We start from the raw sequence: 23757 nt of genomic DNA on the forward strand, positions 1-23757 counted from the left end.
ATAAGTTACTGAGGAGTTTCATGACCATATAAGAGTACGAGGCCGAGTGTTTTTATACAGGTCATGGAACTCCGAGGTAACTTCTAATATCCTCATATTTTGCAACTGGGGGTACTTTATTTATTATAATACACAAGTTTCAGTGAGTCATGTGACAGAAATGACATCAGAACTCACCGTTTATAACTGATGACATCAGAACTCACCGTTTATAAGGATATAATTTACAGGCTATTCATGGTTTGGGTATTATATATATATATATATATATATATAGTCCTCCAAATATATATAACTTCTTTTTGGTTTGGACAGCACTCCCCTGTCTCCCCTGTTACCCAGGTGCAAGGTAAAAAGTATTTATCTCAAAATAAGACCAGCAACATTGGGGTTTTCATACAAAACAAAACGTGTTATTGTATTATATGCATAACTGACATGATGTTTCGGTCCCCACTGGGACATATGATACATACAATACAATAACACGTTTTGTTTTGTATGAAAACCCCAGTGTTGCTGGTCTTTTTTTGATACATATATATAAAATACACAAGAGCCATGGATATCCAAATTATATCCTCACAAATGGTGCTTAGTGATGTAATCAAAATCTGAGCTTAGTGATGTCATTTCTGTCACATGACTCACTGAAACTTGTGTATTATAATAAATAAAGTATCCCCATTGCAAAATATAAAGGATATTTGTTTTCTTATAGATTCAACAGCATCAGGGCCAGTCGGGGAGCTCAGGGAGCACCACAGGGATTGGGTCTGATTCAGTGGGACCCACTGGGTTTTTTCCTGGTGTCCCGCCGGCCCAGTCCAACCCTGCGACCTGGTGCAGGACAAAAAGTGATTGTTGGTTTATGCAGACTGAATACCATAGACTCATAGGATGTTTTCAGCTCCTTTCATCTGTCAACACATAGGTCTGGACAGGGGCAAGTGCTTAGGGCACAATTCTGAAAAAAATATCACTTTGGGAATTATGGCCTCTGTTCCTGCTGCATTGAGCCTGTACTTACCTATCATGATTTGTTGGCTTACAAGACTGCTGTTCTTTAATTGATATCTACCTGCTATCTGACCAACAGGGTGTAGTTACTACGAGGCAGACAAGCAGGATCAGGTTGTCAGGTGACAGATGTCCTTGCTTCGGGCACCACTACTAGTCGGCTTTGCTCTGGTTTCTCCAACCATGCAGGTGGTCTGAGGGAAACACATACAATATGGGGAGCTGGGTAGGGGTTCGGGTTACATGAAAACCAAGAATAAAATCACTTTATGGCTCTAAAGTTAATTATAACAATTATATATAATGATGAAATTATAATTATTATATATAATAATAAATCTAATTATAGTATAATTGTGTAATGTCTAGGTATACTGTCCAAATTTGCATGCTATTGAAGGACAGGTAAGTCATTGCCCTTGAATGATATGAATGCAACATTTACAAATAGCTGGCAATTTTGTTGCTTATTGTCAATTGGTGTTGCAGGTAAAATTTGCATTAACATTTTAGTGGGTGCTGGGGAAACTACTGCATCATGTGCGACAGCATTCCTTGTCCAAAATTCACCAGCCCCGGGGTAATATTCATGCCACTGCACATTGAAGTAGAGTAATAATCTGGAAAGGGCCATTGATGTCTCAGGCATCGGGGAATGAACTTGAATCTGTACTAGAATTTTACCATGTTGTTTGTTTTTCTCCCTGCATCAAGTCGAACTCAACTGTCACATCCAGGGGCCCTCCTACCATGAGGTATGGGGAGATCCTTGCATCAGCCCGCAAGTTACCAAGGGTGGCAAAACAATATATTTTATTTTATTTAGTATAGTTTACCTAAACGGAACCAGCACTAAATCTTCTAAAATAATTATTGTGCAATTATAATAACGGACTGGTCATTTTTGCAGAAAAAAATTATTACTTCCGCTCACGGGCAGGCAGACACTGCAGAAGACTGAGAAGAATAGCTGGGCAGCGAATTTTCCACCTTCGGAGAATCCATGTTGTGTGGCCCTAGCCTTAGGCAGATCCCCTATCATTGTTTTCAGGATAAAGAGACTTTGGGGCAAATTCACTAAACGACAAAGCGCCTAACGCTAGTGTGAATACGCCAGCGTATCGCATTTTCGTAAATTCGCCGATTCACTAACGGATGCTGGCGTAAATTCGCTAGTGTTACTTCGCACCCATACACCTGGCGAATTTGCGCAACGGACGTAACTACGCAAATTCACTAACGCGTGAATTATTCTGAACGCTACCTTTTACACCACCTCAGACCAGGCGCAGTGCAATAGAGTAGATAGGGATTGCTTCAAAAAAAGTAAAAAAGTCCCAAAAAACGCTGGCGTTTTTTCATTTTTTATGGGTGATAGGCTGAAAAAGATCAAAAAAATTTTTGGGGCTCCCCTCCTTCCCCCCTACATTTCCTAACTCATGGCACCTTAACTATACAGTGGGCACATGTGTAGGGCAAAATAACAATTTTATTTGATGTTTTGAAGGTTTCCCAGGCTTGTGTAGTGCTGCTACATATACCTCCATTGTAACTTCAATTTGGCGCCGTATGCAAATTAATCATCGCTAGCGTAACTTTGCTTTGCTTGGTGAATTAACGCTAGCGCAACTTCGCAACCTTACACTTCCCCTGAGCGCAACTTCGGATTTTAGTGAATTTGCATAGCGCTGGCGAAAATACGCCTGGCGAAGTGGACGCTGCCGCAATAACGAATCTTAGTGAATGTCCCACTTGGTCTCTGAGTCGTCATCATCCTCCAACACCAGTCTCCTCTTATATTGAAGCAAGATTTAAAGTGAACAAGTAAAACTTCCCTTCAGGTTCCAGCAAGCAAACATACAGAAATCCTATAAATAAGTCAAAGGTGGGGAAAAAACTGAGAATCTTGAAAATCTGTCCTCCTAAAGTCTTGTTTTATCCAGATGAACATGAAGTTACCTGCATATGTCTAAAGTGTCAAGTATAGTTTCCCAGAAATAAATGAAGTGAAGCCCTGTGCCCCTTACAAAAAAATATTTGGGGTGGACCAGTGCACACAGTCCTTGACATCAACCCCTACCACCACCTGCTCAACCTGTGTATGTTGCCTGTCCCCTCTTATTTGTGGTGGTGAACTTTAAGGTAGGAGAATATTATATAGCAGTTGGGGGGTCTGCAGTGACGTAACTAGAGGGGGACGGGCCCTGCCGCGGGACGCGCTGCCAGGCCCCCCGCCCCCCTCCGTACACCCGGAAACGGCCGGGAATCGTGGCGCTTGAGCTGCCGGGGGGCCCCTGAGGGGGTGCGGGCCCTGGCTCAATCGCACCCCCTGCTCCCCCGGTAGTTACGCCACTGGGGGTCTGCAGTAGTGTAGTTAAGGCACACATCTGACATAACCTGTAGAAACTAACCTAAGACCAACTTTGTCTGGAAAAAAATTGAAATTGGGAAAAACCCTGCAATTCTCCCATGTTGCCTTGCTGCTTAAGAGCTCACTATCTGCTCACTAGAGAGTCTTCTGCTACTGCAAAACCTATAGATGACCCTACGGTTGCCATCTAAACTCTCACAGTTTAAGAAATTTATTGAAACCTTTATTTAGGAACTGTAGAATTTGAGGAATGAAAGCCCAGGATCTAAGCGGGAGCTATGCTGCCAATTCTGATCTGTATATTCAGCCTTGGTGTAGAGGAATCCTGCAAAAGGTCTTCACATTGGTATGGTGCCTTGTTGTTATCAGGTCAGTAACTTGGTAAGAGCAGGTATTACATCTCTGACTACTGATTAAGAGACTATCCTCTCTGCAGGTCAAGAAATCTACTTTGACATTCTCCTTACCTCTGACGTAGACTGCTTGGAGAACGCTTAGATGATTTGCTGCCCAGGAAAAAAATCTTCTTCATCAACTTCATTAGATGAGGGCTCCTCATACCACCTTGCTAATTGATATAAGCAAGACACAAGGGTCTCAGGTCACCCAAAGCCATTCTAAATAAAAATGCTAATCAAAGCACTTCATAACTCTGCCCCACCCTACATCTCTGAACTCATCTCTATATACTCACCCATCCGCTTACCATGCTCCTCTACTGATCTGCTACTCAACTCTTCTCTCATTACCTCCTCACATGCTCGCATTCAAGACTTTGCAAGGGCTGCACCCCTCCTCTGGAACTCTCTCCCACGGTCTCTCCGACTTTCTCCCAACCTTTCTGCTTTCAAGAAATCTCTGAAAACGCACTTGTTTCGAGAAGCCTCCCCTCACTCTGCTTAACTACCAAACGCAACACCACATACAATACCAAATTTCTCACCCACTTAATTTGATCTTGCCCACTCCCACACCTTGTGTATTACTCGCTTCCCTTTAGAGTGCAAGCTCTTTCTGCATAGGGCCTTTCTTCTGTGGCTTGTCAAGATTTCCTCTATAAGAACAAAAAAAAAGCATATTTTCTTTTATGGCTCTTTTTTCTGACTTGCTGATAAATGTAAAAAAACTTCTTTGGCATACATATTTATATACTTATATTTATCCTTAGGCAACGACTTTTGAGTTTCTCCCAGTTTAGAAACAAGAGCCTGGAGAAAGGGACCTTCAAAGGGCATATCGTATAACTGGGTTTAACAGTGGATGAAACATGGAAGGCATAACAATAACTAAATGGTTCTACAGACAAAGCTGAAGCTCTAACTGCCATTCTTGCATTTTCCACTGAATAATTATCCAGACTAATTTCAAAACTCATTTCTAATTTCAGGGAGTATTCTTTGACACCTCTCCCATCCGCTGTTCTAACTGAATTGCCAAATTTGACTCATCAAAGAATAAAACTAACCTGCTGGTTGGCAAATGAAAATCTATGTATATCAGAGCAAATAGGAGACAGCACAGTCTCTACTTCAATCATTATTTAGATAGTTAGAAAGGGAGACCACAGAGCTCAGTTACCTGCTGGATCCTTAAATATTTCAGTCAAACTGGCCATACACAGACAGAAACATACCTCCCAAAATTTTGGAAATGAAAAGAGGGACAAAAACAGTTGGCGCGCTACGTAGTGCGGTGAAATTTTTATGACCACACCCATTTTTGTGGCCACCCCCCCCCCAATTATCATGTTAATTTTACAAAATTTGGCAGGTTATGAAAGTGTAAACATGTTTCTGTGTTTTTTTCCAGTTATTACAGTTTTGCTAATGAAGGTGAATTGCCCTTTAAGCTGTGAGTCTAACTTTGCCCAAGAGACCTCCTTATCTAAATTGTTACTGTTACTTATTTGCTTATCTCAAATGTGTTACAAAGTATCTCAGTTGCACCTGGTGGCTGTTCTGTGCTCTCTGCCAAAAGCCAATTAAGTTAGAAACTTTGTTTCTGGCTGTTCAGTGCAGAGAAAGTCGGGACTTTTCAGTACAAATGCGGGACTGCGGGTTGAGCTGTCAAAAGTGGGACTGTCCCACTGAAAATGAGACAGTTTGGAGGTATGCAGATTTAAGCAGGGGAGGGGCAGAGGGTGCTGCTGACTAGTGTCTTTAGATAAAAAGCCCTATTTAGTGACTCTAGTGAGGTCATGAGATTTTGCAATGGAAATCCTGAGATTGATCACAGCCAAGAGACAGAGCAGCTGCTAATCCTCCACCTGCTTGTCTGGTATGTGGGGATTGTTTAATACTTGTTAATACACTGCATCTGAATTCAACCTGGATAGGTGGTTTTGGAAGGAGTTATTGCATTGAGTTATTGGCACAAAAATTAAATTACATCAAAGGTAGTTCCATTGAACTATTTAGGTAGGTATTAGTTAAAAGTGAAAAAAACGTGCGCAGGTGAGGTATAGTTGTTATGGGACCAGCTATCACTTTCACTTTGAAAGTTTCAGTTTGCACCTTCCTGAATAGTTCAATGGAACCATTGTGATTGGATATTGGTGACAGTACCCTTAAGGGGTTAAAGGCCTTGTATCCTTAACTACCGAGCAAATAAACATGCTTTTCCTTCTTGCTGGAGTGCTGCCTTCATTTTTCTTATAAAAACGGTACACATTTTTAAATTAAACTATTTCAGGCCCTAAACGTTGCCACTATTATGAGCTAAATAAATAACCCACAACTGATTTCACAGCATCGGATGGGCCATTGGTGTTTTGTTTGCAGCTAATAAACCCAACAGGTCTGAATTTGCTTTCAATAAGGATTAATTATTTCTTAGTTGGGATCAAGTACGGGCTACTGTTTTATTAGTACACAGGAAAAGGAAATTATTTTTAAAAATTTAAAGTGTTTGGAATTAAATGGAGTCTATTGGAGATGACATTTCTATAATTCTGAGTTTTCTGGATAATGGGTTTCTGGATAACGGATCCCATAGGGAGGGAATAGCAAAGCAGCCTGGATGGACACCCAGCAAGGTGCCGCCAATGCCCATTGGACCCCCTGTTGAGGAACACAACAAAAATGTCTGTGTAGACACAAAATCCACAGCTCGCAACAATGTTTAGGCATGCAACAATTTTTACACACTCAACTTTTTTGTCCAAATGCATTAAAGTCAATGGGTGTCAAAATAATTTTGATGCGCGACAATTTTTATGCACACGACTCTTTTGTCCAAATGCATTAAAGTCAATGGGCGTCAAAATAATTTTGAAGTACCTCAATTTTTACCCGTGCAACTTTTTTGTCGCAGCAAATTTTTTTGCCTACAAATTTTTGCAGCAGTTTCGTGAAAAAATTTGCAGGTGGCAAAATGCGGAAATTCGCCGCAAATCCATGCCTGCTGAATACATTCACCCATCGCTATTCGTTATCTTTTACCCAAATGATGACATTGGGAGGAGTTGTCATTGTAACAACCAAGCAGGACAAATACCAGACCCATTCCACAGGGGTAAAACCAGGGCGGCCATCAGGGGGGGACAGGGGGGACAAGCGTACCGGGCCCGGGCATGAAGGGGGGCCCGGCAGCGCTGCATTTTTTGAAGTTCCGGGCCCCCCTTACGAGCGCCCGAGCCGTACGTCCTCCCTCTGCGTTGCCGAATGCGGAAGTGCCGAAAAGCCAAAGCCGATGCGCCGAAAAGACCCGAAGTCACGGAAAAAGCCGAAGTCCCGAAGCGCTGAAAAGACCCGAAGTCACGAAGCGCCGAAAAGACCCGAAGTCACGAAAACAGCCGAAGTCCTGAAGCGGCGAAAGGAGGCGAAGTTGAAGTACTGAAGCCTTGAGTTCAATTCTACTGAACACCAGTTTGTGTATTTTTTTTTTTTTAATCCCCTGGCCACCAATGTATTATTTTAATATTCTATAGGCCCCTGCCACCAATCTTTTTGTAAAAAATGTTTTGTTGGGGCCCCAATTGTTTTTTTAACTTGTAAGTGGCCCCTTGCCACCAATGTTTTTTTTTAAAAAAAATTTTTTGGGGCCCCAATTTTTTTTAACTTGTAAGGGGACCCCTGCCAACAATGTTTTTTTTTACATTTTTTTTTGTTGGGCCCCCAAGTTTTTTTTAACTTATAAGGGGGCCCCTGCCACCAATGTTTTTTTAAAAAAACATTTTTTTTTTTACATTTTTTTTTTGGGGCCCCAATTTTTTATAAGGGGGCCCTGACCATCAATAGCTTTTTATAACTTGTGTGGGGGGGGGTTACTTTTTTAGCGCTGATGTCTGTGTGGTATTTTAACTGCGATGTGGAGTGGGCGGCATATGGGGTGGAGCTTGGTCGTCAGTGTGGGTGGGGCCCAGGGGGCCCGAAAAATGTTGTTGTACGGGGCCCCCGTGATTTCTAATGGCGGCCCTGGGTAAAACTGTTGCTATAAATTCATAATAGTCACAGGTATGACTGTACTTGTCCTGTATGGAACCGTTTGCTGTTGCTGTCCTACTGAGGCTGCTAATGGGAAGTACAACCTGTATTCATCATCTGTATTCATCATTTCTACTGGCTAAGGATTGACAGACATTCTGAAAGAATGTGTTTGCTGCCTCATTGCAAATACCAATCTCAAGGAAATGCCTGCTCACTAACACTTCCATGAGGAAATGGATTTTTCCTTCATTACTGTAATTTAATTTTCCATTCATTGAGGAATGTTATAGTTATTTTTAAAGTGTGACTTGATAACCAGTTAAAGTGCCGTGACTAAGTGTCACTTTCCTAACCAGTATATGAGTAATTATCACTTACAAGTCACATTGTTTTGAGATTCTCCCATTACCTTGTCCTTCCATGAAAAAAACAAGTGTCAGTATCCTATGGGAACAACATGTTTGACGAGTCTTAAATGTAATAGAATAGACACTGTTGTTTTGCTGCAGGTCTCAACTCATATCAATGAATCAGCAGGTTGACGTTTTACTACTCACAGTTTGTAAAAGTGCAATCAAGTGCCTGCAGACTTTAGTTTTCTTGGATTAAATGTTAGTCTATGCTGGATGGTGAATTGCTGTAGTTGGGTGTAACAGATGTAATTATGGAAGATTCATCTTACTTTTTAAGCAGAGTTAGTAGACTTTGTTCCATGCAGCCTTGGCCTTTCTTCAGCATCTGACTAGAGGATCCAGGGCTCTCCGGGCTTCCGCATTAGGAGAAGACCATTGAAAGAAGCCAACTGTAGTGGAAGTCAACACAGATGTGTCTATAGTAGGCCCTCCATCAGCATTTGAAGTAATGGCTAAGGAGCTGAAAGAATACCTGGTCGCCATGCGGGAGATGTCAAGGCTACTATGATCCAGCCCCCACCTGGAAGATGCCATTATGGCCATGAAATCACCTCCAATGCATGTGGTAAAGAACAGTCCTCAGTTGGGTAAACTGAATGGTCTTGTGTTACCAACAGGGGAGACTGAACTGTAAAACTTAAAGAAGGCCCATTGTCTATTGGACACTGATTAAAGGACATTGCTATAGACTTTTTCGGACAAGGGGGTTTCAAGGATTGGAGCAAAATGGTCCTGGGCTAACCTTGTGGGCTGCAAGAACATTGTCTTGCAAGGGGATTGTGGCCAGACAGACCTCCATCCCAGGTGAACCACTGATACTAGAAATTAATACTTAGAGCTAGACGGACTGCTGTTGGCTAATATGGGCCCCAGATACTGGATAACGGTCCCTACCATTGAGCAGATACTGTATGTCAGCTGTTATAACAAGTTGACTGTCAACTACAAGCGTAGTGCCGACTGCCTGGGTGGGAGTAGTGCAAACTCCAGCAAGGTGATATTGTCAATGAAGGTCAGTGGCCAATGTCTCGTGCAAGATGTGCAAGACTTTCTCCATTTACTTTCTATCATGGTTATTGTACCGTCTGCTTAATTCACTCAAGTAAATATCATTTGTATTTCATGTATCTGAGAAAAGGAAAAACTGAATAAAAAGTCATATGGGTTAGAAAAAAAGAAGTGTCATGACTGGAATTTGAAGGCCCATGCAGAATTAAACCTTAGAAACATTGATTAGGTTTGTACAGTTTTCTTAACAAACCCAAGAGAGGCAGAAGACCAGTCTCTGTAAAATGATTAATTCAATTTAATGATTAAAAATTCAATTAGATGAGAAAGACCGGTCACCACAAGTATGACATGTCTGCAACAGGAACTTTTCATGGAGAGCATAAACAGGAAGAGGAAGAAGTAAAACACAGTAGGGTCACAGGTCAAACATGACATCACATTGCTAAGCAACAATAGACCCTCCCTGCATTAAGTGACATCCACTGGAACAGTCTCTGTCTGTTGTTTTCCAACATGTGTGTGGTGTCTCCATGTGACTGGTGGTGGCTGGAAGATCTTCTTATGGACGTGAATGGGCTATATAAAAGTAGAGATGCACCGAATCCCCTATTTTGTATTCACCTGAACCCCTGAATCCTTCGTGAAAGTTTTGGCTAAATACTGAACCAAATACAGAAAGGGAAAAAGAGAACTGCATGGTTAAAGAATTTTTTACTTCCTTGTTTTGTGACGAAGAGTCATGTGATAAGGATTCAGTGAAATTCAAACCCTGCTAAAAATCATGGGACCCCGTACTACTTGGAAGGACCCTTCCACCCAGGGCCAGAACTAGGGGAAGGCAGAGTAGGCGCCCACCTAGGGTGCAATCATGGGGGGGTGCACTTTTCAAGGGGACCCTTCACCCAAAAAAATAATTCCAAATCTTATTTCAGCACATTAGTCAAGCAGAATGAACTTTAATTACACAATATAAATTATTTGGATCTTGTTTCCTTGCATCTTGGAATCAATAATTATAGCAAGCAGGCAGGAACCATTATGTGGACACATAATCTTGTGCACCAGAATGGGGGACCTGATGTCCATCCCCATGCCCTGGCTACACAATTAAATGATTAAGAGAACGGGGGAATGTGTTGGGAGCAGTGACATGTAGGAAGTGCTGAATGGAAAGTGAAAGTAATTGCCTAAGGCATAGAGGAGGTACAGGCAATATTTGATTGACAGCTGAGATTTTTAAATGAGTTTACAACAGCTACGAATGCTAAAAAAATTATTTGGGTTTCATGTTTAATTTGAAAAGGACTTTTATTATACAGCTTTTTCTGACTGGGTGACAGGTCCACTTTAAGGAGAATTTTTTCTTTTCTTTTACCCTTTTTTGCATGGTCTTTAGTATTTTTTTCAATTTTATAAACCACCTGTTCCAACCCCCTCTTGTCCGTGATTAGTACCGCAGGCAGAATCACTCCCCACCTCCCTCTTGGCAGCTGCTGGCACAGGTAAACAGATAATTAGGGGCAATATGATGAATGTTTGGCTGCTGCTGGCACAGATACATATTTGGGAGATATATGATAGATTTTTGACTACTGCTGACACAGGCACATATTTGGGGATTTTTGGCTCCTTCTGGCACAAGTACATATTTGGGGGCAATATTGTGGAATTTTGGGCAGTTGCTGGCACAGGTACAAATTAGGGTCAATATGATGGATTTTTATGGCTGCCGCTGGCATAGGTATAGATTGGGGGTAACAATATGATGGATGTTTTGGCTTATGCTGGCACAGGTATAGATTGGGGCCTTGGGGACAATCTGAGGGATTGACTGCCATTGGCAAAGGTACAGGGGGCAATATGAAATGGTAATGCAGGACCGGGTGGAGGGCACTGATTGAAGCCCTTGCCTAGGGAGCCAAAATACCTTGGCCCGGCCCTGCTTCCCCCCCAGGGGACCCACGTTATTAGTCACCTTCCAACCTGGGCCCCCTGGCTTGATAACCCTGCCAATTTAGTAGAAAGGGACCTCAATAAAAGAAAAAAGTGAATGTCAAAATTCCACCCTGGTCACAGACATACAACCAGAAAACATCCCCAATATACCCAAACCTTGTGGAACAACTCTCCCCGGTGGTCTAGTGGGAGGGGGTCGGCAGGGCTTATGACGTCAGCGCGCAATGGCGAGAAATTTAAGGGTGTATAAAAGGAGTATTCTGTCTGTAGATCCTTGCCCATTATATGTAATCTCCTTGCGAGTTCCTGGTGCTTCTGTGCTAATATAGCTTCTGTTATTCTGTGATTTGACTACCTGTTGTGACCCCTGCCTGCTTTTGACGATCCTGACTTCTGAAATCCTGACCCTGCCTGGTAACCGACTCCTCTATTCCGTATTCCGTCAGATTGATCTCCTGTTTTGACCCTTGCCTGTTTGACTCCGCTTGTACTTTGCCTGCCCCGATCCGGCCTGATTTGACTTCGCTTTCTGTCTACGCCTTATACTGCGACCTTCTGCCCAAAAAACTTCTGCTTTACCGTTGTGCCCCTTTGCTTGTTCAGAAACCTTATCTTTGCACCTCTCTTAATAAGACCTGGCGGCATCCGATTAGCCGAGGGCTCCTCCCGAGGTGAAAGGCGGCTGTTAAAGGCGGAAGCAAGAGCCGAGAACAGGGTGCTTAGCATTGGTTCTGGATTTAGGGTACCAACCGTGACACCTTAAGTCTTCCACCTTAAGTATCCAAAAGGTGCTTAGCTTACATGGTTGATCTTAACAGGGGCGGGTCATGGCGAAGAAAGTAATGTATGGTTGGACATATTGAGAAAGCAGAATCTTGGAAAAGTAGTCAGCACATCGATTATCTCTCCTGTAGAGACCTGGTGCACGTTCCTCAGTGGCCACTTTCCACTGATATCACGATAACCTTTGTATGCAGAACAGCACCAGACTGTGAAACTTTTATGTTTAAAAAGCCTTTATTTCAGCTTTGGGCATCACCGCAACGTTTCAGGCCATGCGGCCTGACAAAAGCTTGACAAAAGGCCACATGGCCTGAAACGTTGCGGTGATGCCCGAAGCTGAAATAAAGGCTTTTTAAACATAAAAGTTTCACAGTCTGGTGCTGTTCTGCATACAAAGGTCATACTGAGAAAGCATTCACCTTTTTCCTCTGAGATGTGTCTATGTGGCATCTGTTGGTGGCCCTACATATATAAGGGCTCCCATGATGTTCAGGCCCGGATTTGTGGAAAGGCCACTGCAGCCTGGGCCTAGGGCGGCAGGATTTTAGGGGGCGACATGCTGCCCAACCACACCCACATTGGTTCAAAAACACTGGGGATGCGCAGAAGATACAATAATTTTGTAAATTTCCCGTGCCCAATCCCCATTGATCAGGTCCCGATTATGAAAATTTGCATGAATAAAGGGGGGTCACGGGTGACGAACGGCAGTGGGCCTAGGGGCTCCCGCTATGTAAATCCAGCCCTGATGATGTTTTTGTAAACTTTGTTGAATAAATGAATCCATTGGTTCTGGGGTCACAGTTTAATTTATAATGTAGTCAGAGAGACTTTTTTTCATGTGTTAATAACTTTGAGTGCACCTGTTTTTTTCACTTTCCACCTTGTCTTTTACATGTTGGTTAATGACCGCTTATGGTTTACATTCTTCCTTTTCTGTGTCTTGATAATATATATACATATATATATACTGTACCTGGAAGGGGTGTAAATGAGTGTGGCTGGTGAATGGCCTAAAACATCCTGGATGTCACCTCTGGGATCTAATAAAGGGAATGTGCAGAATGCGTTCAAGACCTAAGGCTAATGCCACACCAGGCTGATTCTTGGTCTACATTAATCCACATTTATTCTCTAGTTTCCCTCCAGTAACATACAGGCAAGTTCATTGGCTTCATTGACCCCAGTGTGAATTTGATAGGGAACTTAAGACTATAAGGTCCACTGGGGCAGAGATTGGCTTGAATCTTAGTCATTTCTGTCTCCACAATGTAATTAAAGATAATAAAAAATAATAAATAATTCCTGTTTTTGTCCCATATACTGGATAAAGATCAATCATGAAATATTTAACCTTTTCATTTATATGTAGAACTGGGCTTTCTAAATTTTCACTTAATGCTGACCCTATAATATATTCGTCTTTAGCTCTTGCACCCTGATCTCTGAGTCCAGAAGTCCGTCCATACTCTCCGCAGTTCATCCCCTGCATAATGGTGCACTGTGATCAACTTGTTAAACTGGCAGAGGTCGTAATCTATCCTGTACCCATTAAATATATTAGGAGGTGGGTCAGTAGGTGGAATCTTCAGTTCATACAAACAGATCCCCATAAAGGAATCTTCCATTGGCACTGCCCTAATTGTCTGAGCAACATCATAAACCTTTTTTGCCATATCAGCAGAAAAGGCATAACCAGGACCAGAGCAGTATGGGGGATAGGTGTCATTAGGATACACTTCCTTAGGGACATACCACTTGTATTCCTCACCTCTTAAAGGACCTGTGTTGGCTACAATATATCCTGTGAAATAGTTCTGACGGACTGGTAATTCTGGTTGCAGGAGGTGGTGGACAAGATAGTCCACATTGAGAAACATATCACTGTCTATCTTCATTATGTAACTTGTACCAGGACAATATTTAGAAATCCACTCCATGCCCATTAGGGTTTTAAGAGTCAAATTATAATAGGTATCCATAAAGTCCTGCTGTACTATGTCCCCATAGGTCTTCATTTCCTCTTCTAACAGTTTCTGATTACTCTCCATATTAACATGAGAGATACCAACCAGGAAAACAGTAACCACAGCAACATCTCTGTAGTTACTTTCATTGCCCCAAGTTTCCCGAATGATTAATCGAGTGTTGGCATCATGACTGTCTCCAATCACAAGTAAAACAAGGAAGGGCTTCTGCTTCTGGCATTTTTCTTCTGGATTCAGGAGAAACTTATAAGGATAAGGATAAGGGGGTGTCAATGGGTGTCTAGTAGTAGACAAAGTTAAGGTCAAACCAGGGCTCTCAGTTGGCTGTGACTTGAGTTCTGTAGGTTTTGGCTCTGGCTTGAGTTCTGGAGGGTTTGGCTCTGGCTTGAGTTCTGGAGGGTTTAGCTCTGGCTTGAGTTCTGGAGGGTTTAGCTCTGGCTTGAGTTCTGGAGGGTTTGGCTCTGGCTTGAGTTCTGGAGGGTTTAGCTCTGGCTTGAGTTCTGGAGGGTTTAGCTCTGGCTTGAGTTCTGGGGGGTTTAGCTCTGGCTTGAGTTCTGGAGGGTTTGGCTCTGGCTTGAGTTCTGGAGGATTTGGCTCTGGCTTGAGTTCTGCAGGTTTTTGTTGTGGCTTGAGTTCTGCAGGGTTTGGTTGTGGCTTGAGTTCTGGAGGGTTTGGCTCTGGCTTGAGTCCTGCAGGGTTTGGTTGTGGCTTAAGTTGTGGAGGGTATGGCTGTGGCTCGAGTTGTGGAGGGTTTGGTAACAGAGATGAGATGTGAACATAGTCTCTCCTCACAATGAAGAAGTAGAATGCCGCAAATAAAAATATAGTGAGGACTGAAAGTTTACAGTACCTCAAAAATGCACGTTCACCAGCCATTCTAACTTCAAGATGATGCTGTATGGAGAAAAGCAGAGAAGTCAAATGTGTGAATCAGAGTAAGAGTATTGCAGATGCAGCTAATGTTAGCTAATGTTTTCTGCAGTATTATTCCTAATATCAATATATCTGCAATTGTATTTATGCGATCTACTCCAGATTATGGTTTTTGGCCTGAAAACATGTAATGCATCAACTAACTGGCCTTCTAAGTGAAAAGAGATAGAATATTTATTGGAAAGATAACTGAATGTAAACCCTAGAGGCACATACAGCCATATTGCGTGAGCTAGAAAAGCTAACCCACCAAAAAAATATCACCTCGCCTAAGAACGTCATCCTTAGGAAAAAGCTTGCCCGCGCCAATCCAGGCACTACTGCATCTAACTGGGTAGACAATTTGCCAAGGCTGGAAGGCCAATCAATCCTTTGCTTACAGACCACCAGACATCGCTTGATGAGTTATCTGTATATTTGTTAATTATTAGTGAGGACAGCTTAGGACAATTCGACTTCAGACTTTATGGAAGAGCTCCTAAATCTTCAGGAACAATTTTTGACATGTTTGCTTTTGCTTTATTTTACCCCACAACAATTTAATGAGTCATTTCTCAGAAGTGGGAGAACTCTGGAAGAAATTCATGAATTCATGCAACGTTGTTTTGTATACTGGTTGAGCAGGTGGTTGGGTTCATTAAAACTATAAAAGCTACTAGTTATGCTACATAGTAGTGATGTGCAGGTTGAGATAAAACTCAACCCGCACTCAACCTGCTGCTCCTCCACCCTCACCCGACCCTAACGACTATTATATCAATTCTAACAGCTGCCTTTAATGACAACCAGGGATTCTGCTCAGCAGGGCCAAAGATAAGAAATGGATCAACCGAAATGATTCAACTTAGAACGGGTTAGAAAGTCAGCAACCCCCCAAGCTGCTTTAGAAGGTGAAAAATATTATCAATATCAATATTAGAAAAACGGTCGCACATAGAAAAATAGAAAGTAATTGGGAAAAAGTATTTTTCTGATGAATAATCTGAAACCAATTGAACTGAGAAAAGTGTTGGAAAGTGAACAACCTCTTTAGGGCAGAGAAACTCAGTCAGATTATTCGCCCGGCAAAACATCTCCTCTTCTTCAGGGCGACTGCCTTCCCGCCAGCTAGAATGAAAAACGCCGCCTGGATGGTACTCGGAGTGCTCACGAGGAAACTTTGGAAAACAAGGTGCTCCAAGTGCCATCCCACTGGCGATTTACATTCTAGCCAGCAGGAAGGAAGGGGAAGGCAGTTCTGGGAGATTAGTCATCCCAAAGAAGAGGAGGCAATTAATCTCCCCGAATCTGACCTTGTGTCTCTGCCCTTAAAGACTGGAGCCCAGGCTGGACAACCTAAGTATAAAGGTTTTTTGACACCATCCTATGCAAGTTACACAGCATTGTAAAAGCATTGTGAAAAGTCATTATACAAAATAATTATGTGATAACAGAATTCCTTTTAATGATGAAGAGGAAATAATCTTGGCATCACCTAAAGGGTAGTGGGGTAGGGGGTTTGGACCGGAGGATGTGGGTTGAGCTCTTCTCATGCTCTCCCCGCCCACCCCCTTCATACGCCAGCTTCTGGCTTTAGAGCCGCATGCCTGCTCGTCCGGCCCCTTTTGTGATGTCATCGGCGGGGCTGCGCTGTCTATAAAGTGAACCCGGAAGTCATCACTACTAAATGGCACTCAGCCTTTAATTGAGGCAAACGCAATCTAAACGAGGGCAAGATTCCACAATTTTTTTTTTATTATTTCAGGCATTTATTGTTGGAGCAAGTCCAAATTACTAGATACGATCCAGTGTAATCAGGGTCGGACTGGGCCGACGGGACACCGGGAAAAAACCTGGTAGGGCCCCAGACCCTCTCCCTGCACTAGCGCTGCTTACTTCCCTCCCTGACCCCGGCGTGCAGAAAAAGGTACGCGATTGTGCCCATACACAAGAGGGGTGCGGCTTGTGGCTGGGATGGGGGAGAGGGGTCCAGGGGGATTCTGTGGGGGGCCCTTGAGGCTGCCGTTCCAGTGGGCTCTTGGCCCCCCAGTCCGACACTGAGTGTAATATTATATACCAGGGCACCCACAGTGGAAGTGGACGTTGAGCACAATTGGGTGCTGTTGTGGAAATATTGCCTGTTATTATGACACATCATCATATTTGCTATACGTGCTATTCACTCTTTCACTACTAGTTTGCTCAGCACACATACATGGGAACTGCTAACTGTAATTTAAGTACAGGCATGTTTTTCTTCTGTGCCATCTGCAGTTATACATTATAATTTCATTGCACCACTGGGCCCCTATACCTCCTGGACCCCCACTAACTGGGTCTGCCTCCCCTGTAGGTATAGACACACTTATTTTTTTATTGCAGGCTGGCACCAACCGAACTTCATGACTCCTATGACTAAGTGCCCACAAGGCACAAAACGCGTAAGGCTACAGATTGAGATGTTTTTGTCTTAATACTTTTTAGCTGCATCAACTAACTATTGGGGTGAAGTCCGGTTTGTGCCAGCCTGCAGTTTCTATCACCTCCTGAAGCTGAAGGTCTGGGGCATGAGCACTTGAACCCCCCATTTATATTAGTCAGTTAACCCCGGTTTGCAACTTTGATCAACACTGGGTGCCTCCGCTAAAACGGTTTATCACATGTAAGTAACATTAAACCAACCAAGAGAAAAAAAGGAATAATTTGGAGGAATGCAGGGTACTGCCATGGTGGGAGAAACAGTAGAATTAGGGGAGCAAAGAGGGTGCCTGGGGGTCAGCCTAAGGAATAGAAATCAAACAGAAGGGAATATGAACAGAAGAATTAAGAGAAGGGAAAAATAGCAGACGAAAGGGAACATGGGGAGTAAATAACTGGGGTCATATAGGCGACATAGTGGCCCAAAGTCAATTAACCCCCACTGGTAATTATTCACATTAAAGAAAGTGGCCGGACAAGATACTAATCCCAAATCAGAAAGTGACCAAATAAGAAATGAACATTGGTGTAATAATAAAGGAGCTAATTAAGAGACAGAGAAAATCAGAGAGAAGAAGAAGAGAAAAAGAGAGAACCATTGCAGAATAATATAAAGCCAATAAAGCAAGAGAGAACAAGGAGCACTAGCAGCAGATGATCAAATCGCCACTATGGGGTGAAATTGTTAATTATCATGAAATTATTGGGAGAGTAGGTAGGAACAGATGAGGAGAGACCATGTCACCCTGGAGGAGGGGGGATTCTTAGTTCTCTTACCTGGCAGCCACCCTGCAGGAGCTGCTGATTTCTGTTAAGCTCAATGGCAAATGCAGAGACCACAGGCACCTGGTGCTGACTGAGGGAGGGACGTCAGCTTTCATTGAACAATCCTTTAAGTGTGTATTGTTCTCCACCTCTTGACTGCACATTCTTTGCCTCTTCCATAGTAATTGCCTTTAACTCATAGTCCTGAGAGGCTAGTCAGTATGGCAGACCCCACCTTGTGTGCTGCAGTATTTGGGATATGGGAGCAGTGGAATTTGCCTTGCTTAAGGATGTAGGAAATAAACCATATAAATGATAAAGCTGATGGCAATGGACTGAGGCTGAGATTGCCAATCAGTACAACGATGGTGTAGCCCAAACCTGCTCATGGAACCAGCAAGCTGCACTTTTTCTATCAGACATGATTAAATAACACACAAGGCAAGCACAACTAAATTGTTTATTATCGGGAGAAAGGCCACAACTTTATATTACAAACATAAAATACATATCTATGTTCTCATGGGAAATTCGCAAATTCGCCCATCACTACGCACAGGCCATTCTGTGTACATTCAGATAGGGCCACTGTATCATTATCTTCCAATTTAATTCATAATAATTTAAGAACTATGATGCTTTATCTGTGGCCCTTGATGGATGATGGAACGTAGATTCTCAGAGTATATGAAGGTTCTCAATCTGTGACTTTAAAGGAAAACTATACCCCCCAAACAATGTAGGTCTCTATTAAAAGATACTGAGTAAAACAGCTCATGTGTAAAACCCTGCTTCATGTAAATGAACCATTATCATAATAATATACTTTTTTAGTAGTATGTGCCATTGGGTAATCATAATTAGAAAATTGCCATTTTAAAAAATAAGGGCCGCCCCCTGAGATCGTAAGATTCACTGTGCACACATACAAACCACATGTAAGGTCACATGAGCCAATTAGCAGACAGTTCTGCCTTTTGCTTCCTCACTTCTTCCTGTTACAGTTAGTGTTGTAGTATTTCTGGTCAGGTGATCTCTGAGGCAGCACAGATAGAGTCACGAAATGGTGGTTCAAGGCAAGAGATGTAAAAGGGCAATATTTATGTAAATATATATTCCAGTTTGGTAAGATTCTTTAATATGTCATTCAATTTGATATAAACTATCTGTTGCTTAAGTATTCATTTTGGGGGTATAGTTTTCCTTTAATCCGAGAACCATCTTCCCCTTTACCTTCCTCACGTCAGGAAGGCTATGGGGTCAGTAACTCCTTCACATGAGATATGTCACAGTATATATTCTGCTCTTAATACATCTGTTAAACAAATATGTCGATAAAATAAGAAAACTAAAATGTAGTGTCCTTTTAAGAAATGTGTCAGATATGTTTCAGCATCTGTGATGACTTCTCATTTAATTCTGCGGTTACTTCTGAGGTCGTGTTGTACCGTCACACCTTGACAGAACATGAAATATGTGTTTATATACAGGCGTTACTCTGTACTTAACTCAACATTAGCTTGGCTTGTGGCCACTTCTTCACTGGGGACTAGAGCTGCCAAATTCCCCAGCCATTCCAGCCCCAGCGCAGAAGCAGCCAAAAACATCATGTTCTCAAAGCTTAGAAAAGCTTAACAAATGTCACCCATTGATGTTTGCAAGTGCCTTAAGCTGGCCATAGATGTAAAGATTTATAAAAGATCCGATCGTCATCGTGAGACCACGATTATCTCAGAACGATCGTACGAATTGTCCATCAAGTAAAAAGACCAATTTGCCAGGAAAACAAAGGGGAGCTGGCTGCTTGGCCCTGCAAACATAGATACATTGCACTGGGGCCGACAAAGATTTTTTGACCTGGCCGATCAATTTCCCGACAGATGTCGGACGAAAAATTGAAGATGTACGATCGTTCGAATCCCACTAACCGCACAATAATTTCAAAGTATTGGTCGGGCTTCCCTAAAATCGGGGAGCTTTAATTGTAAACACAGGAGGCTGCCCAGCACATCCAGTAACGTAACTAGAGGGGGGCGGCCGGGCCCCGCCCCCCTCCTTACGCAATTATCTTCCCGGAAATCGGCGGGGAGCGAGCTGCCAGGGGCCCTGAGGGGGTGCAGCCCAATTGCACCCCCTGCTCCCCTGGTAGTTCCGCCACTGAGCACATCTTCCTGTTAACATCAGATCTTGCATTATTTCCTGTCAGGTGACCAATGAGTGAGCACACAGGAAATCACAAAATGGAGGCTCATTTTACTGATATGTATGTGCCAGTTTGATAAGATTCTTTATTAGGTTACTCATTTTGCTCATTTGTTCCGAGAGTATAGTTTGATATGAGGTTTCTCAGAAAGAGATGAGGCAACACTTCGAGGCAGATTTATCAAGGGTCGAATTTCGAAGTTGAAAATACTCTAAATTCAACCATCGAATTCAAATACTTCGAATTCGAAGTTTTTTCAGCGAATTTGGACTTCCTGCGATCAAAGTAAAATCGTTCAATCGAACGATTTGACTTCGATGTGTGAAGACTTAGAAAAATGCTGTTGACGGTCCCCATGGGCTAACAAAGTACTTCGGCAGGTTTAATTTGGCGAAGTGTTGAAGTCGAAGTTTTTTTAAAGAGACAGTACTTTGATTATCGAAAATTCGAATATTCAAATTATTTTACTTCGAATCAAATACAAAGTAAATTCGAAGTCGTAGTATCCTATTCGATGGTCGAAGTATCCAAAAAATTATTCTGAATTTCAAATTTTTTTCACTTCGACCCTTGATAAATCTGCCCCTTAGTAGTGGCCATGTCTTTGATAGGATTTTCCAATCCGCACACATAGAAGCGCAGAGAGTCATTGGTGTAAATACTGGGGGACATGCCTGGAGGACATCAGGAGACGGTCACAGTCCCAAGGATTGGGGGTGGTACCAATTTTGCACCAGGTAGGGCCAGATTTAAAAACTGTGCACCCTAGGCTGTCTTGCCACCCCCACACCCGACCCACACCTGACCCGCCCCCCCGCCCACAAACCCACCCGCACCTGACCCAATCTGCTCACATAAAACCCTCTCGCAACCCCCCACTCACACTGCCCCACTGCTCACCTCCCTCACCTTTGCAGCTCCCTCTTTGCTGGTACTGGGGACTGGGTGGGCGGGAGATACAAACAACTGTCAATATCCCCTGCCCAGTCCCCTTATCAGATGCGGACTGAATACTCTCTACCACAAATCCGGGCACCAGGGTCCATTAAATGGGTGGTTCACATTTAAGTTAACTTTTAGTATGTTATAGAATGGCCAATTCTAAGCAACTTTTTGATTTTCAAAATATTTGCCTTCTTCTTCCGACTCTTTCCATCTTTCAAATGGTCACCGACACCACCTAAAAACAAAGGCTACAAATGTATTGTTATTGTTACTTTTTATTCCTCATCTTTCTATTCAGACCCTCTCCTATTCATATTCCAGTCTCTTATTCAAATGCATGGTTGCTAGGGTAATTTGTACCCTAGCCACCAAATGGCTGAAACTGCAAACTGGAGAGCTGCTGAATAAAAAGCTAAATAACACAAACACCACAAATAATAAAAAATGAAAACCATTTGCAAATTGTCTTAGAATATCCCTCTCTACATCATACTAAAAAGTAACTCAAAAGTGAACAGTTCAATTAATTACAGTAATGTAATAACCAGATTATCTGTATTTGTGCCACTGGAACCTGCTGCTCTGCACACGGAATGTAGGACATAACTTTAATTTATATGGTAATACTGTATGTAGCAAGAAAAGGGAAAGTTGTGCTCACCATTACATTTTAATCAATTAGGCAGGGTGCAATCACAAAATTCATATAGACAAAGGTAAAAGTTCTTCTGCACTCAACACAATATTAAAATATTAAGAACACTGAGACATTTTTATGCCTTAAACTACAAAAAAATGCTCTCCCCTTTAAACAAAACAGGCATTGCTAATCCATGTATTGCAATATATTTAAGAAGTCATCCTTGGTCTGGCCAGTCCTACACTCTAGTGATGTGCGGGTAAAATTCGACCCTCACCTGACCCTAACCCGCCCTCCCTCAGCCCGCGCCTGCCCACGCCCGACTTCCAGGTTCCTTTTATAGACCCGCCCCGCGGATGATGTCACAATAAGGTCGGGGCGAACAGGCGCATGTCTATGAAAAACTAACTCGGAAGTCAGAAGCCAGCAGTGCAAGGTGGGGGGCGGAGAGAGCAATAAGAAGAGCTCAACCCGCACCCACCCGCCACAAGTAAATGGGGGTGCAAGGTCCCGCGGGTCCCGTGGGTATTGGGTCGGCCCACACATCACTACTACACTCCTTTCATCTGATTCATTAAAGGGGTTGTTTGTCTTTAAATTAACTGTTAGTATGATGTAGAGAGTGATATTCTGAGACAATTTGTAATTGGTTTTCTTTTTTTATTATTTGTGGTTTTTGAGTTATTAAGCTTTTTATTCAGCAGCTTTTCATTTTGCAATTTTAGCAATCTGGTTGCTAGGGTCCAAATTACCCTAGCAACCATGCATTGGTTTGAACAAGAGACTGGAATACAGATAGCAGGGCAGGTAAAAAAAAAAGCAGTGGCAGCCAGTGATCGTTTTTCTGTTAGTAGTTCCATAAGTGCCACTGTGAATAATGTGCGTTTCTTGGCCTGGACAATATGTTGGGTCACCTGTTGCCCCTTAGCACACTGAGCTATTCTTTATCGGTCATGTCTGCCCCAATGGGGCTGTTAAATGCATTCCATGCTGCATCATGTGAAAAACACAGATTCTGTTGATCATTGTAGTTTTTGTGTTTTGCACTTTGGCCCTTTAGTGAATGAGACAAATTATAATTGTACTCTGAGAATTCATTTTCCATCGTCCATCAAGGGCCACAGATACAGCATCATAATTCTTAAATTATTATGAATTAAATTGCAAGCTAATTGTACATTGGCCCTATATGTACACAGAATGGCCTGTGCCCTCTGAAAACAGAAATTCTAGTCTGTAGGAAATCTGCCACCCAAAAACAATTCCTCAGAGCTGTCACTAGGAGCCCCGAGTAGGGTCAACTGGTGTTTTTTTGGGACTTTATGTGGCCCTCCAATTGTCAAGCGAGATCCTATGGGACCCACATGCTAGAACATTGATTTTGCCCCTTTACAAATGCTTAACGGACACCCATGAGATTTTAGTGTGTGATAAAAAGTCACATGATTTTTTGGATTCGGATTTGGTTAGGCCAGGCACTTGGCTTCAGCCAAATCCTGCTGAAAAGATTGAACCAAATCCTGGATTCGGTGCATCCCTGGTGCAAGCTGACAACTTTTTGCACCTTTGCCCCATGTTCTACACTTAGCACTTGATAGCCAATCACGTTTTCTTTTACTGTTCACACTACAGCGGGCTTTACAAAAAAATCACTGTTTGTTTGCTGACTATGTGCAGTTTGTATAAATGAGCCCCAATGTGTTCCAAATTACAAATACATGAAATTCTATTATTTGTTCCACAATCCCTTCCCTCTCTTAAAATCTACGTAAGTATCTCAACTTCCATCGTTATTATTAGTACAGGTATGGGATCCGGACTCCATTTTATCCAAATAATCCAAAT

The 23757-nt window shown here is 42.6% G+C and overlaps 1 protein-coding gene across 1 annotated transcript; it reads right to left on the reverse strand.

The window, feature by feature from the left end:
- Nucleotides 1-12961: 12961 nt before the first annotated feature.
- On the reverse strand, nucleotides 12962-15124 carry LOC108710370 (beta-1,3-galactosyltransferase 1). The gene is given in 3 exon segments (XM_041585633.1): nucleotides 12962-14885; nucleotides 14887-14945; nucleotides 15119-15124. Coding segments are annotated over 3 exon segments (1545 nt in total). The 3' UTR covers nucleotides 12962-13405.
- Nucleotides 15125-23757: the final 8633 nt, after the last annotated feature.

This window comes from Xenopus laevis, chromosome 3L (assembly GCF_017654675.1).
Source record: "Xenopus laevis strain J_2021 chromosome 3L, Xenopus_laevis_v10.1, whole genome shotgun sequence".
NCBI lineage: Eukaryota > Metazoa > Chordata > Amphibia > Anura > Pipidae > Xenopus > Xenopus laevis.